We start from the raw sequence: 17,434 nt of genomic DNA on the forward strand, positions 1-17,434 counted from the left end.
AACCACCCTCATCCCCTCCCTCTTGTCACTCATGGGAGCTCCTGTCCCACTCTTGCTTTGCTGCTGTCCTGGTACCCAGACACAGCACTGGGGCTGTCCTTATCTCAGTGCTTTTCATACAGTGCCTGGGGCATGCCAAGAAGCCCAGGAGGACCAGGAGAGCTGGGGAAGCAAGAAGAGCTGGTCTCAGCACACACCCTACACAGAGCAATGGTATTTGCCAAGGCCAGGAGGGTAAGTGCTGCTGGGAGCCCTGTGGTCTCCTGAGGGCTTCCCCTGAGCTGCTGGTGTGATGCTGCACAGTGTTCCAGCCAAGCTGCCCATGGTGTGTGCAGAGGCAGGATCCAGCCTAGCCAAAGAAGCTTGTGGAGGGGAAGGAGAGAGCCAGCCCCACTGTAATAAGGAGGGCTGGATGCCTCCTGCCTCCCTGCTCACCTCCCCAGGGCCAGGCACTGGCAGCCATGAGCCAGCTATGTGGAACTCCATAGCGAAGATATAAAACACTTGCAAAAAACAGTATGAAGATTCTGTAGGACTGGGAAATACAGCAGTAGTGAAAATGCACTGTCTGTCTCCTTTTCCAAGATGAGCTGGAAATCCTTTAGAGAGCTCATAGTCTACAGTACTGCCTATTGGTGTTCATTCGTGAAGTAATAAGCAACTCAAATAAATGTAGGCAAGAAGATGCATCCCTTAGCAGCCACTGACCCCTTTCCCTATGCTGAAGGAGGGGGAACTCTGCACTCATGGTGCAGCAGGCAGAGCCACTCAAGCTCGTTGCAGAATGAAAGATCAGAGCAGTTTGCCAGTGCTGCCCTTTCAGAGTTGACACAGCAGAAAAAGAGATGGTCCAGGAGCCTCCTGTCTCAACGCCCCCTTGGAGATCTGCCTTTGTAAATGCCAGCAGGGTGCTCTGGGCACAGGACAGGGAGACTTGGACACATAAGATGTGATGTTAGCCAGGGCTTGAGTTTCTGCAAACTGCAGTGGCCTCCAGAAGAAGCTCAGCAAGTTCCTTATGAAAGCACTGCTCAGGCTGTTGTCTCTGCTTTGCTGCACTGGAAAGCCCATCTGGCTCTGTTCTCCAACTGCAGGAAGTCAATTGACCTGAACAGGTGAGACCTTTTCAAGCCCAGGTTTTCCCAGTAATATTCCTTTATATGACTTCAGTTGTCCTCAGCAGACCAGTCCCACAGCTCAGTAACCTCCTTGTTGTTGGAGATTTCTCGCTGCTCCTACCAGAGCACGTCAGGAAAACACTGAGGGAGACTCAGGATGGGAGAATAACATTGGTGAGAAACAAAGAGTATCCCTTGGGGATACAATGAATGTGTGTCTGAGCTCTTTTGGGGCAAACCAAAGCAGCTGCTACTCACACACATGCACTGCTGGGAGCTTGCTAGAAGGGCATCATAACCCTGTCCATCAGATGTCCCCAGCCATGCTTGGAAGTATCAGCCAGCCAACGGGACAGGCTGAGATCCCAGATGGCTGCAGCCCATTATTACAATAGATTTGCATGGGACAGCACAAGCAGGATCTTACTTGCCTCTGCTAATCGTCTCCTTCAGCAGTGCAGCCTTTTTCCTCCGGGGGCAGTGCCCTGGGCGGGGTGTGCGTTGGATGTGAAGGAATCCAAGCATTTGGAAAAGAGAGAAGCTGCCCCACGCAGCCTGTGACCAAACGGGGCAGGACGCTGCCGGTGCTGCCTGCACCCCGGGGGCTGCCCGCACAAGGGCACAGCTCAGACAGAAACCAGTGGCAGCCCTAGAGCAGGTCTGTCTGCTCAAGACTTTTGCTTCCCAGCCACGCTGCCTCCTCTGCTGAGCGAGCTCACCGTCCTAACCTCCTCCAAACCGATGCAGTACCTCCTGACTGCTGAATCCATCTGAGACAGTTTTTTAAATTATTACATTTATTCCAGCCTAGCAGGTCTAAACTGGCCAGTTTCCCCATTCCAAACCTAGCTTTACTACACTCTTGAAAGTGTTTATATATTATAATAAAAAAAAAAGCCCCAACAGAACATTTCACTTTAAAGCTGTAAGTCGATCAAATGCTGTTAATTTGAAGCTATGGTAAACATCACTTTCCTCCTTCATTTAAAGTGGAAATAAGGCACACATTTTTAAACGGAAAGGGTAATTAACCACTGAAGCTATTTAAGATAAAGCTGTCTAGTGTTCATTCTTTTCCAGTGGAAATTTACAAGTGAGATTGCTTTTCTTTCTCTAAGACGCTTTAGTTCTTGAGTTTTTCAATGTGATGCCAGAATTCCTGGGAGTTTTCCAGCCGTTGCTCTGCAGCACAGCACTGTCCCCATCCTAGAAATCTGGCATAAACACTCTGATTCTCATCTTTAAACATCAAGAAGGGAGGAATCAAGAGAAGGGAAAGAACAGCTAGAAATAACCCACAAGGAGAAGCTGTTTCACATAGGAATGGGTAGTAAGTCTATTGTTTGGTACACACAGAGACCTGGTACTGAGAGTACAAAAGGTAAGGAGTCTCATTTGTCTGTACGGGCAGTCACAGGTTAAGTCAACCTGCATCATGTTACAGACTGATCCAAAACAATGGATGAAGCCTGTCACTGCAATTCCTCTTTCATTACATGATAGGAGGAAAGAGCAGGGATGCAACAGAAAAGGTTTAAGTGGTGCAAATACATAAATATACACATATATACACACTTGAATACACAAAACCCCCAAACTCTTGCCAAACAAAGCACGCGGCTGCCAGGAACCCTGTCACAAGGAGAGACAGGGATTGGAAGTGACAAGAATCCTCCTCCCAGCGTTTCAGAGAAGCAGGAGCCTCCGCAATCTCCAGTCCCCTGCTGGCTCCCAAGAATGTAGCCAGCAGGGAGAGAGACAGCAGGAGCGCAGGGTTTGTTTGTTTTCTGACCACCCCAGGAGCGAGGATCTTAAAACTGCAGTGGCCTTTGTTTTAAAAGGGGCTGTCAAGTAAAACAGAAAGATCCAAGGCTGCTATCTGAGGACCACTTTTAAGAGAAAGGTATTCTGAGGGTAAGGGTGCTTGCATTGAAATTCAGGCGAGCCGTAAGCATGACAGCATCCCCAGCCATGGAGCTGCATGGTGGTGCCGCGATATGTCAATTACTCACTCATTATTGAACAGCAGGATTCTGATTAGCTTATAAAACAAATTTGTGTTTCTCCTACCAGGATCCTGCAACAGTACCCAGAAAAATACAAAGTCTTTATAGCTTCTCCCCCTGACTTTTTTAATGGGCAGGATGGCTCCAGCCCTTCTGTGTCAGTCACATCCATTCTCTGGGTTACAGGGCAGACTCATCTGCCCCAGCCAGAGGCCATCAGCTATGAATGGAGAGTTGGTTAATTAAAAAGTATGCTGTGGTTTCAGGAATAAGTGTTTTTTTCTGACTGCCAGAGCAGTCTTTTATGGTGCATTCATCAATGAGAGGCAGCTCTGAGGTGCGACTGGCCACAGCAGACTCCGTGTATCCTGTGATGTTGCATCTACCCAGGCCTCAGGGCAAAGCTCTCTACCTTAGGGCTGCAGCACTTCTAGGTGTACACACTGCAAATGTCGTGCACAGTGTACACATAGCACAAGTATGATTCGCATACATGAGGCCTGAGGATGTCACAGGCTTGATATTTTAACAGAGTCTTTCACCCTAAAAGGAAAACAAGAGAGATTCACCGCTTAATCTTTGTATTTGTATTTAAGTTATTTTCTGAACAGTTAAAAAAAAAAAAAACAACAAACCAAAAACAAACAAACCACACTGTTACCATGATCCTAGCTCAAGTGAACATTAGTACACTAACTACACATCACCGTAACGTAATCACAAAATTCAAAGCACTCGTTACTTAAGAATCCAGATAACAAATATAGCAGAGTAACAAACAGAAAACTCTGGAGAAACCATGTTCCTTCTCACCTCTCCCACTTCCACACCCACCTCAGCCTGAGCAGGCAGGGGTGATGCAGCACTGGCTGGCCTGGCAGGCATGCAGCTCTCCTAAACCTAGTGATGTAATGTGACTGGGAGAAATGGGATCTGCTACACTTTGCTGAGGTCAACACTATTATTCTGCCATGCTAAAACTGTGGCTAGGCTGAGCCCTGCAATGCCTCTCACGATAAAGACAAAGTAGCTGAAAGCAAAGTTTTACCCTTAAAAGCAGCTCACATTGAATTGCCCCAAAATTCTCACTGCTAGATCCTTGTAAAAGCCACTGCAAATGACCTAGGACAGGCTGGCTGGTCTTCCTCCTTATGCTTAGACATAAACTAGTGCTTGAGTGCTAGCAGATTAAAACACCTAGACTGTAAAGGCAACAAGTGTTATTCATCACACAGGGATGAGACGAGCTGCTCTCTGATGAACACTGATCTCTCATGCTGATCTTCTGGTCACAGCTGCTCCTGTTTGAGCAGAAATCAGGATGTCTTTTAGGGTGACAGGCTACTAAAAAAGTTGGCCACAACATCTAAAGAGCTTGTTGTACATCCATCCTTCCAGCACCCCTGTGATTTTGAGAACACCAGCTTAACATCACTACAGACTGACCAGTGTTGCAAACTCCCAAAGGGTATCTGCTGGACAACTAATGTGGAAACCCAGTGGTCTTAGGGAATAAGCAAAAAGTCACAGGAAGAGTTTTTATGACAAGACAAAGGACAATTTATTCTGACAGTGTGCCAAGGCTCACCCTGGGAGAGATGCCTTGGGAATTTGCCAGTAGTTTGGCTACATTTCATTAAAAAAAATATATGGAGGGAGAAAGGAGAAGCCAAATGTTCAGCTCCAGAGGACATCCATTGCCCTCAGCCCACTGCTGGGGTTGTGGAGAAGGAACGAACCCAAGGGACCTGCTGCTTGAGTCTCTGAATTAAAAGTGGGGACAGAAAGACTGGGACCCCCTTGTGCCAATCAGTCCAGTAGGGATTTACTGGCAAGAGGACAGAGGGATTTCATATGAAGACCTCCTTTGGGGACAACTGGGTCACCTGCTTTTCCCCCCTCCTTCTGGGAAGCTGCTGCTTATTGCTTCAGGGGGAAGAACAGTAGGGCAAGGCTCAGCATGTCAGATGCATCATGCATGCCATTTCGAGACCCTGGCACTCTTCTCTTGGCAAGTGTAGTTTAGACCATCCCTTCCTCCACATGCCCCCAGCACTACACATGCTAAGAGATCTATTTTCAGCATTGTTCCCCCTTCTATAGAGATCCATATCCATCCCCACACCCCTTCCAACCTTTCAACCACCTGGGTTGTCTCCTTGTTTTCCTCCCACAAATAAGAACTAGCCTGCAGTAGGAAGGCAGGGTGCTCCTCCTCATCTGCTTCTTCAGCTAGGAAGAGCTGCAAGTATTTGTTATATATAAAACACAAACATTCCCCCTGCAAGAGAATTTAGGAATCATCAGCCACAAAATGATGTTAAAGAACACTAAAAATTTTTGGCTACGAGCCCAACCTGGAGATGTGCTCCACATCAGAGCTGGGATGCCAAAAAACTCTAGAACCAAGCCTGTAGCTCTGCTCAGACTGAGAAAGGGGCATGTGGCACAGGCAGGAAACACATACTTGGGAGCGGAGAAATGAACATGATACTCTCCAGCTTTTTCAGTATTCAAAAAAAAAATTAGGAAAAAGAAAAAAAGGATCCTTTGGAGCAGGAGCAGGTGGCGGGCACATATAGCATGGTGGTCCAAGCCAGCTTCCAGTTTAGAAACAAGCGTAAAGCATTTCAGTATTTCCGATGATCACAGACTTCTCAATGTGAATCCTGACACAGGCTTGTCACATGAATCCTTCTGTTCCAACAGTGGACATGTCTGTCCCTGAATGTCAACAGGGAGCACAGAGAGCTGCTCCAGAGGAAACAGTCATAAACATTTTCTTGATGCAAATTCCTTCATGTCATTTTCTATTTGCATATTTTAAAGCAAGCTGTATTCCTCTGAGGATGAGAAATATATGCAGCAGAACTGTGCCCTATTGCAAAGGAGTCACAAGCAGGAGATGGTGTGGCCATAACAGATTGTCCTGCTCTGAATGTCCCACACCTCCAGTACTTTCCATCCCATAGTCCGAGGGGGAAGCCTTGTGTGAGCTTCCTACTTGTGGGAGAAGTGCCGATCTCTACGCAGCAGAGGTATTTCATTTCATTTCATCTCATTTCAAAGCGATGTGCAACACTTAAAGCCCACAGACACTTTCAGATCTTTTTTATCTCCTTTCAGCAGGCACGTGCTAGTTCTTTTCATAATAAACTTTGCAATTACTCCAACCTGGCTGAAGGATTATCCATCCAATTCATGCTGAAACCTCTCTCACATGCACTCGTGAACACTCATACACACACATACAAATATCCTAAGGGGGGAAATTTGAAAAAGCCACTTTCTTCTGACATTGGGAGATCTACTTACCAGATTGCTCCTCCCTGGGTGCACAATGAACACCATCAAATGTCAGGCTGTGGCAGTTTCAAGTTCAAGTTAGATCAGTTAACTTCAGTTTCCTTCTTAGCTATCAGAAAATTTGTACAACTTGGGGAGTGTGGTAGGAATCCTCACCCTTCTACAGTTCTGTATGAAGTACCCAGACACAGTCCCTTCTTGAGGGTAAGACACTGCTCTTACCATGTGCCAAAACGATATTTCAGCTGTTGCTCTCTAACTGTACCTTAAACAGCTCTACCCAGCAGAGTTGAAACTATGGTACCACTTGAAGGCCTAACAGTGCTTAGAAGTTACAGAACAGCAGCATGGAGCAGCAGGGCTATGACAGTGAAGGACAATCTGCAATGGTGTTTTCCAGTTCTCCCAAATTCTCTCAACTAGCAAAATAAAATGCATCCTTCCAGGTATTGCCCACAATGATGCAATTAAAATATTAGGAAGTTCTGCAGCCTTCAGAGGTCACTGTTTTTTAAAATAACCTAAATGTAAAAGACAGAGGATGACCAAACTGAGGAAACTAATTGTTAAATCTGCAGCCAAGGTCATATGAATTCCTGCTCATATACAAAAAATGCTGCAGATCTGGTAATAACTGAACTTAAGAGGAACAGTGTTTAAATAACATTAAGACTCAGAACTTCAACTCAGCACAGTTTGGGATGTAAACTTTGATTGTCTGCTCCCTTGCCACTCTGGCTTTGGGACTGCAGTATGTCTAATAAGGAGATGCTTGAAATCCATAACAGCCTTCCTAGACTTAAAAGTAGTGCCAAAATTAGTTGTGGATGAACTTATCAAAGTGACCCAGAACATACATGACTCTGCAGAGAAAAATCACACTTTCAGTGTTACCTGAGCAGTGTCAAGATGTTAACATGTTTGATTCTTTTACAACAGTAGTCCAAATAGAAAGTAGGAGTGTCACCACAAGTTCTGAGATGCATTTCAGAACTGATGTAGTTTCTAAACTCAGTGAAAATAAGGAGAGCTGAGTGCTCAACACTGCTGCACACATACTTCAGGAATTGCACTAGGTACTCCCCAAGCACCAGCTTTCCCTTCCTCTAGAAGCCCATTGCCTTCCTGTTTGTCTTAGTTGTCACCACAATGATTTGAGCACTCTGGACTACTCTTCAAGGACTCTTGGCCTCACTCCTTGCACAACTTCATTGGTGGAAAAAACGCATCCCAAACAATTAGAAAAAATGCAACTGCTTCCCCAGCAAATTGAAGTTGATGAGAATAGCTTAAAAAAATTTCCCATCTGCCAAGTTCCAAGTTCAGAAGGTTTTAACAAAGCCTGTTTAAACCCCCTCCAGCCCAGAGATGAAGGGCTGTGATTTCCTACCGTGGGATTGGTGCAACTCCCCACTAAGGCAGGGCCCAAACTTGGAATGGTCAGGGACTGCTTTACAGTCTTTCCTGATCCAAATGCAGGCCTGCTGCAATTCTTTCTACCTCTGTAAAAACAGCTGTTTTCCCCAAAACTTCCCTGCCTATTTCAAAGATATGCAGAATTGTTTCTCATGTCCCTCATCTTGAGGGCTATGTTTATCTTCTAAACAATAGCAATTTGGAAAAGTCTCAGTTAGAAAGCAAAGATCCAGCTCAGCTAACAGCAAAGGGACTAATCAGCCTATGTCCATAAATGGCAATGCAGCATGCACGTAGGTTAGAGAAGCACACCAAAGGTTTTCCCTCTGAAGGCTTTCTAGCAAGACCAGCCTCAGAAATGCTGCACAATTGGCCTGGAGCCACTGCTACCTGTACTCATGGCCATACTCATTTCACTCACCTGCCATCACTAAGGGATTGTGCCCCATTAGTGCTTTTGTGAGCAAAATCTTATTGTCATGGCCTGTTTGTGCAGTGTCTCCACTCTAGGGTGGCTGGATCTTCAGAGGTCCACAAGGTTTTTAGCAGCTCCCTCTTCCAGCACTCAGCTACAGCCTCTCTGAGGAGAGAAGGAATGGAAAGAGAGAAGCAATGTCCACCTTTCCCCCTCACCCCAGCCCCAAATTTCCTCCAATTTACAGAATTATTTGTAAGCTATCAGCAGGACATTATCTTCAGGGAGAGCTGCAAAAGGAAGATGGTGCAGATAATCCCATTTGGTACTGAAATAGTGTCCTGGGCCAACGTTTCACCTGGGGCAGGGGTGGACAGGATCTCAGCCCCAGTTCATCATGCTTGGGACTTTGGCAGAAGAGAGTTTAACTTTTAATTTACTAGCATTCCCCAGCCAAGCAGATGTTAAGAGAAACTACAATACACATTCAGCTTCCAAAGAGTTAGCAGAGCAGGCAGGAGAGGAGAGATGGATTTGGCTCAAGATAGTCAAATTTCAAGGGTCCTCTCACCACAAAAATAGGTCTACAGTCAGACCAGCCAAAAGCCACAGGGAAATCAGGGTGGGGGGCTGGTCTGGCTGTTGTGTTTCTGTTGCTCTTCAGGGCCGAATGCTTTTTCAAAGACCTAGCAATGGATATTAATTTCAGTCCAAAAGAAGCAGCCTCCTTCTCACCCACCCTCCCACCCACCCTGAAGTGACTCTCTCAGCAGGGTGCACTGTGGCTATAAGTCTTCTGCTTAACAGCAAAGCAACACATTCTGGCAACATCTTAAATATATTCATAGGACACCTGTGACTGGGTTTGGAGGGGAACCAAACAGGGGAAAGGGAAGAGGAGTGAACAGGAAGAAGGGGACAAGGGAGGAAAGGGATGGAAAGACTTAAAAATGTTAACTGTTCATGAAAGATAAAAGTCATCTTCTGATATAGCAGCACTTTAGCAGTCAGCCACGCTGAGTAGACCCTGTCTGAGATCAACCGCATGCCAACTTTGTTCCAGAAACAATCTGAGAGCCTCTCTTCAGCAAGTATTGGTTACGTGGATAGTTCTTTTGTCCTGGCATTGGCAGATAATTTAAATACTGCAGCTTAAATGAGTCCTGGGAACAAAAAAACAGAAAAAAACAAACAAATCCCATTGGTACTATACCTTTTAATGATGTAAAAGAACACCTGATTGACTAGAGTGCTTGAGGAAGATGGGTGATCTGACAGCTTCAGAGCAGCACTGTGTATTTACCAATCAAATGAGATACAGGACGCACCCATGACAGAGCATTTTCACGGGGAAGATGTCATTCTGGATACCCCCCACAGAATCCTGTCAGCTCTTCTACCATTTTTCACAAGCTACTAACAGTAATGGTGCACGTACCCACCTAAGTGGGCAATCAGGCTATCCCACTCTACTCATATACATCAAATCTACTCTACAATTGACCCAAATATATGAAACATTATGTTTTCCCCACACTGTGCTGGCCAAGACAAAAGGGTAAGGTGATGAGCAAACCAGTCAGGCTCTGGCATGAACAATTTGACATTCATGCTGTGCTAGAGAGAATGGGGGGCTAGGCACTATCAGTAAATGACTTTGCACACTGATGCATCTCGATCTTATTTGCCTGGGCTTGTACCTCAGTGTCTCCTCCCCTAGTCAAACTGTTCTATTGATTCAGCTTGCTGCAGAGTGAGAAGAACGGTCATCACTTCAGAGGAGGGAATACAGCTGACACTTCTTGGCAAAACCCTCCTGCCTGGTGACAACTGCCCAGGGTCAGGCCATCTGCATCCCCTTGTTAGGCAGCAGCTGCTCTACTCGCTCTGCAGAAACCCTCATCCTTCTGGACAGCAGTGGTAGCTGATTTAATTATTGATGATGATGGACACAGGGAGGAGGAGTTCTACATGGGAACTCACAGGAACCACATGCCACAAATCCTAAAATGAAGTCCCTATTCTAAGGTATCAAAACCATTGCTGTCCTTTTATAGAACACTGTAATTACTGTCCAACCAAGATGAGTAATTCTGATAAACCCAGCTAGTTATTCAAGCAGCATGCTCACACTACAGTCAGTGTCACCTTTGAGCCTCTTTTTATTTTTTTTAAATTTTTTTACCTGTGCGAGTGTGAGGTACAGTGTAGTGTTATTTATCTTGAGATGTAGGTGTACGTTCTGGACGGGGAACGAGTAGATTCTGCTTGAGCAGCTGGGTCATTCAGAAAATCCCAGATGAGGATGGTGTCATCATGTGAGCTGCTGACGATCTGGAACTCATCAAACTGAAGTCGAAAGACTCTTCCAGAATGCTCCTAAATGCAATTGAGAGACACAGCATGTTAATTCACAAACTTGCTGGCACCTGGGATGGAGCAGAGAAGATGAACTTGGGCTTGGTTTCTAGTGTTACATTCACTTCTCAGTAAACCCCAGATGACATACTGTGCATTGCCATCACATAGCATAAATTCAACCCTCTTTCAGTGAAAAGGGCTTGCCATATCTCAGTACTTGGCTCGCACGAAGTCTACATTACAGCTATCCTGTTACTCCTTAAATCCCATTACTGGTCACGCATTGTGCAGAACAAATCAAGCTCCCTTCACAATTCAGTCTCGTGAGGCTGATGGGGGTACTGCATTCCTTGTTCCTCTTTCCCAAAATTACAGCATTTCCAGATGCAGTAGGTTACATGGGGGGAGACGAGAACTTTGCATTCAAGACTTGGCACCATTGCCACTACCAAGGAGGAATGAGCTTAACAACGGAGGACACTAAGGGCCCTGTGGTAAAGTCCAACGACAGTTATAATTCTCTTAAGCAGTTCTAAAATTATGAACTAGAAAGAGCATTCCTTATAAGCAGTTTGCATTCTGCTCTGAGGCTGAGTGGAAATGGCATGACGATTTGGCCAGAGTTCAGGCTGTAATTAACAGGCAGTAACGGGTAAGATCCTGAATATCACAGAGCAAATCCACTATGCTTTCTCTTTTGTGTTGCCTATTTTTTCTTGGTGCTTGCACTGCTGCAAGAGTGAGCAGAAGAGTGGTCAGAAAAGAAATGAAACCATGCAAGTAGAGTGAGCCCTATTTCTTCTATTAATACACATTTCTCTTTAGTGCTCCCATGTTGTAAGAAACAGGGTCAGGAACAAAACATGCTTGAAAATACTTTAGTACTGAAAATACAAGTTTCTCAAACATTTAGACAAACAAGAATTGTTACCTAATATATGAGAAGGCAGAGGACTACAAAAATTCAGCTCAGTTTGCAAAGCACAAGAGCCGCTTTAAATTGAAACTCTGCATTTTAAAATTAAAATTAACTGAAAATACACAGACACAATTCAGATTTTAGTTTTAAGAAAAAATTTTAAAAAGGTACAGTCACTGGAACCTTTCTCACCTTACAACCATAATTCAAATTTGTCTTGAAACCCATCTTACGGGTTTTTATCCTCTCCTCTCCTCTACTCCAAGAGAAATGTTTTTCAAGAGTCTGTCACATCAGTGAAGTTTTTGTTAAAAAATATCACTACAGTAGCCAAATTCACTGAGGGACTGCTCCTTCCAAAGCCTGTTTCTGAAACTCCCTTGTTTCTCCCAAGTCACTGTAGCCTAAGTGAGGTTGTCCTAGGAGTTCCACACAGTCCCTGTCCTTACTGCTGCAGTGGCAATAAGCAGACTGCACACCCTAAGCTGAGGCCACATGGACCTGTACCTCACAGGGAAAGCTGAGCTGTGTGCTTATTCTGCACCTGGAAAGCTTCTGTCAGATTCATGTGGCCTCTGTTCCAGCTAACAGAAGACAGAACTGAAAGGGACCTGGCATGCAGTAAGCATTTGTTATGTGTGCACTTTCCTCCTACTGTTTGAAAATTGAACATGAGCAGCAGGAGACTCACGATGTTCATTGTGCAGCCAGGTTTAATTTTGAAGGCCGAGGGAAGAGAAAAAAAACAAACCATGGGTAAGCAGGTATAAGGACACCCTGTTGTCATCAACATGGAAAGTCCTAAAAGCACCACAACAGCCTCCCCTGCCTCCCCTCTTCTGGCCCCCTCCATTGCTATCAAGTGGGGATTTATGAGTACCCACGTGTTGAGATTCCTACAGTGTTTCCATCCCACCGCTTCTGATTTACAACATAATTAGCTGGACACTTTGGCTGTCCACTGCTGGAAAATGCAGAGGAAATCACACCAGTTAAATTAAGTCTACAGGTTACAAAATACACATTTGTCTCAGGCTGGAGAAGGAACACTGCTAATACCAAGCTGAAGTCTTAGACTCTGAGGATATGTGCTTGTAAGCACAGAGTTGTTCCATAGCTTGCAATTGGGCAAAGGTTTTTTTCTGGATTTCAGCCATGAAACTATTTGCAGTTCTATTTGGCTAACAAGAAGGTTTTTCAACATAGTACCTGCAGGCATCCAAGACTCTCATGGACTCTTACTCTGCAGCTTATCGTCTAAATACATGATTGGAAAAGAGTTAGCATGGCTTAATGATCTACTGCCTGTCAGCTGAGTCACAGTAACCCTCACAGCCTGTGCCAAATGTGAAGGAAAATACTTCAGTGCAATCTATAGCAATGGTAGCAATTCAGGTGGTTGATGAGTGTGCAGAAGGTCAGCTAGAGAAGCTCAACTGGTGAGAAGCAAACAGGTTTTTAGAGAATCAGCCAGCCTTGGGATGACCTTGGTTTACAGCACAGACTACAGTCACCTTGTCACAGCAGGAAATGGCTTAACACATCCCAATTCCAAGACTACCCAAATATTTCTTATCTAAAAAAAAATTAAATTTAGTACTTCTTTTCCAATGAGAATTTGGTACTAGATTGAAATCTTCCTTTATCCCCAGGGCAAGTGCTGTTGGAGCAGAACAGTGCAAGTTTTGGGTAAATATGAAGGAGGAATGCTTTTAGTAACCACCTCATGCCCTTGGCAGTACTGGTATTTTTCTCACTATCTCTCCATACTATTCTAAGACCCGTGCAGAGGTACTGTTAAGCATAACTGTGAATGTTGTTAACACTCACACAATAACACTAACCACACCATCATCAGAACTGCAACAGACAGAATGAAAGAAGTAGTTTCTGTTTAGGGATGATGCAATTTCACTGTTTGTTTCAGTCCTTACCTTCTCTTTCCTTAAACACCCAAAAAGCCAATTAACAGCAATCCCAAGGGTGCTTTTGTTCTTGTTCCTCAAATTTCGAATGTACTATTTTTCTTTAAGGAATTTCATGTCACTAACCTAGACAATTTACTACTACATAATTAGGTAAACACAGGTTAAAGAAAGCCACTGGCACACAGAATCCGAGAAGGACAACTCTCAAAAACTGATTTAGTACTTAAATTCAAGTCACAGTATGAAACTGTTATAAAGTGAATGAATCCTCCACAGCTTCTAAATCTTAATGCTTTATAGCATGCAACATTGAAGTTGGACACCCAAAGAAGCCAGAACCCTAGAAATTATTTCTAGCTCCTGCAGACTGGGGCTAAACTGACTTGAATTTTCATGGCTCGTGATAGCCCTGATCAAACCCACTTTTCTGCTCCCAACACCACCCCTATACCAAAAACTCTTACCACAAGTGTTCGTAGGCAAAGAGTCCCTGCTGGAGCACGGGGGTCTAAAGCAGCCACAAGATCCCATACTTTAATTTTCCTAGTAGTGAAAAAACAGACAAACACCACGGCTCTGTTAAAGAGAAAAGAGCAAGTGCTCACAGAAAAAAATTAACTGCTAGTACAGTTTAGCTAATACACCAGTTGAAGGAAAATTATAGCAATTCTTCTGTTCTTGTGACCTGGTTCTTGCATTTCCCCTTTGTAAAGCTTACAGAGCTTAATGGGAGAAAAATATATGGTGTCAACACAGTAAACCACCTAAAAAGCAGGTGAACTAAGAGAAAGATGTGGGAGTGCAGACACATTGTCTGTAATGGCAAATAGTCAAGAAGACATAAACACACATGGGAAAAATTGTTCTTGCCAGTGGTTCAGCTATAAGAGGTTTCAGGTTGAGTTACTCAGATATTCTTACAAGCTCAAGTAGACCACACACATTGAATTTGTACCAAAAGATGAAAAGAAGATATATTTTGTAGCATGGTCCTGATCTACTGGCCATGAAAAGGTCCTTTTGGTATGACAGACCAGTTGCTTCGTACTTATAAAGTCACAACAAAGTGGGATGTGAGACACTGAGACAGAGAGGAAGATGTAAGGATGACTGCACTGACAGCCTCACCCATCATATGCCCCGCTGACAATTCTCTTGTTATCAAAGCGTATGCATCTCACCAACTCTTCATGGCCTTCCAGTACTCGTAAACATGCCCCACACTCAATATCCCACAGCCTAGAAGAGAGCAGGAAGAAGAATGTAGAATTTTTAATATCTGATCATTGCCATCTGCTTGTAGTTAATATAAGCTTGGAAATAAAGATCATGATGAAACAACAAAGAATAAACAATCTACATCCATCACTCCTTTTCCCTGGTTAGGCAGATGCATCCTTTCATACATGACCCTGTTATGTTACAGTATCATATGGGAAAGGGAGTCAAAGATCAAAAAATGTAAAGACCAGTTTTGTTTAGTATCTACTGCTCTAGTAACACAGGATATCTCACAGTTCTCTTCAGAATGGTCCTCACAATTTTATTTTACTGAAGTTGATTTTTCATGAACCTCCCTCATTTTAAGACATGAAGAGAGGGAGACTTAACAATCCTCTTTGCAGCTTGTTGGAATCACTAAGATCCCCTTCACAGGACACATGCCCCTTTTGTACCCCTACATGCCTATTTCTGATCTGGAGACTACCATCAGACAAATTAAGACATCAATACAATGGAGAAAGGTACAAGAATTAACAACTCCTTTTTGTTTGTAATTTCTCCCACTGAAGGTATGTTTACTCTGTAACCTAGGCACCTTATGCATAAGCTAAAATGGGCACTCCATGTTTATTACTTTGTATTGCATTTTAATCTTGACCACAAATAATTCCTATGGCTCTCTGCTAGCTATTTCTAATAATCTAATATTTTTAAAAGGTTCTGGCACCAGTACATAGTATCCCAATAAGAGACCCAGCAATATGTTATTCTCTCAGCTGTAAACATCCCAGAGCTTTGAGCTTTGTGAAGGATTTTTAGCATGGAGAATAAACTAAAGTGCAATAATTTTAATGCTTGCACACTAGCCTAAAAAATACTTAAGAAACACTCAAAACAGTTACGAAGTAAGTGTATTTTCTTTCCATACTTTTGACAGCCCTTCTGACTTCCAGTTACCATGGATAAGAAAGATATTTGCCTACATGAACTGAAATTCTTTAACATGTATTGTCTAGAGTTGTTCTACCTCTGGCTGAGACATGCTCTGATCTTACAGAAATCTTTTAATAGCTTTTCGTATCTGCCACGGCTCTCTGGCAGACAGCTGAAAGAAAGAAAGTAAAAAATGTTCTTAAATGCTTGTTCAATTAGTGTCCAGACTGACATGAACTTCACAGTGGTGAGAAATAAGTGTGGTTCATGGAATTTCTCTGGGTGCGACATCTTGAAGCAGCACTGTAGTGAAGGGCTCTAGCCAAAAAGAAAGGAGTCAGGAGACAAAGAGATAAATTGTCCACATATATTTTACTCCTGAGGTCCCCCACAGAATAATCCAGACCCCAGGTTGGTGGATAATGACCGCAGCTGCCCTGCCACCACAAACTGCTCTCACTTTGGACAACAGAGGAAGACAACATGGTAGAACTGTGAAAGAATTTGTTTATGTACGCATTTGAGGCCAAGATGAATCTTCAGTCCATAAAGGTGATCTTTCAGGAATGATCTTTCAGGAGTCTGAAGATCACAGTAGCTTTCACATGTCTACTAGCACAACAGTCAAGGGCAGAGGAGGCAACTCCATGGCAAATGTCAGCCAAAGGCACTCTGGTGAGAAAGCATTAAGTCTCTCAAGGACCATAAACAGGATGGACGATGCCAGAAATGAACTGGTGCAGAGCAATCGTGTGCCAGAAACATTCGTGCCATGCGTTTCCATTTCCTGCCATCAATCCTGAGATTGCCAGCAGCTCTGGGAGCTGCATCACACTAACTCAGGCACGCATTCTCGGGTGCCATTTTGAGGTTTAACCTGAATCTGAATGGGATTAGAAGAGATGATCCTATCCCTGGCCATGTGGGGAATGGGCTTTTATGTATAAAAGGGACAACTGCTATGCAAGAGCAGATTCTCCTAGAAGAATTGGTGCCAAGGATACCTTCCAGATTTGATAACCTTATCAACTTTCTACTTTATATATTTAAAGGACCAAATAGTAAGTGGGCTGCTCTTAAGGCTTGAGAACTAACTGGAAAAAACAATTCACTCTGAAGTGTATGCAGTCAGAACTACTGCCACTCTTCCTTCATATAGCTTTGGGGGAACTTCTGGAAGTAGAGGGAAGTCTTCAATTATCTCAGCCATTAATTCAGTTGAAGTCCTGGCAGAGCTTGAATATGTACATAAGGCAGGTGAGCCTGAATCCCCATCTCCAAGAGAGAACGCTGTTGTCTAAACAGTTCAGTATTAAATTCCCAATGTCTGCACAAAGTGGAAGTTGCATACACACATCCAAATCAACCACTTGTTTAAAAATTAACCCAAGATGATGTAATCTGATTCTATTTTCTTGCTCTAAATTATATTTTTCCCCCCATACCACACTTTTCTGTAGAACTGAACAATGGAGAACTTAGGCCATAGCACTAAGCTACTGAAGTGATTGGATTAAACTTTATGGGCCAGTTTCCGTGAGATGGAAATTGGTAGAATGATAGTGATGCCAATGTAGCTGTTTCCTCTTACACTGGTGAAATTTCTGGCTGAAACCAAAAACTAAATAATATTTAACACATCAAGTTTTCCTATAGAAGAAAGACACTGATTTCTCAGCTACTTCACGTCCTTATATTTACAGTTGCAAAACTTGAAATCAGAGTCATCTGGGAAAAAATAGTTTCCCTATAAGTAAGGAACAACAAATTTCAAATTATGTATCAGGAGGCAGCCTCTACTAAAGGCT

At 43.7% G+C, this 17,434-nt stretch overlaps 1 protein-coding gene across 7 annotated transcripts in view; it reads right to left on the reverse strand.

Annotated features, from left to right (window-relative positions):
- Positions 1-3,699: 3,699 nt before the first annotated feature.
- The window catches only part of BTRC (beta-transducin repeat containing E3 ubiquitin protein ligase), a 123,554-nt gene continuing 109,819 nt past the window's right edge, over positions 3,700-17,434 (reverse strand). For all 7 annotated transcript variants that reach the window (XM_030453029.1, XM_030453028.1, XM_030453024.1 and 4 more), the window contains 4 exons: positions 14,598-14,708; positions 13,934-14,012; positions 10,447-10,640; positions 3,700-9,424 (listed from right to left, as the gene is read on the reverse strand). In XM_030453029.1, coding sequence (XP_030308889.1) covers positions 10,479-10,640; positions 13,934-14,012; positions 14,598-14,708 — 352 coding nt within the window. In that variant the 3' untranslated portion in view covers positions 3,700-9,424; positions 10,447-10,478. The remainder of the gene's footprint in view (positions 9,425-10,446; positions 10,641-13,933; positions 14,013-14,597; positions 14,709-17,434) is intronic.

The sequence above is a fragment of the Calypte anna genome, chromosome 6, assembly GCF_003957555.1.
Source record: "Calypte anna isolate BGI_N300 chromosome 6, bCalAnn1_v1.p, whole genome shotgun sequence".
Lineage (NCBI taxonomy): Eukaryota > Metazoa > Chordata > Aves > Apodiformes > Trochilidae > Calypte > Calypte anna.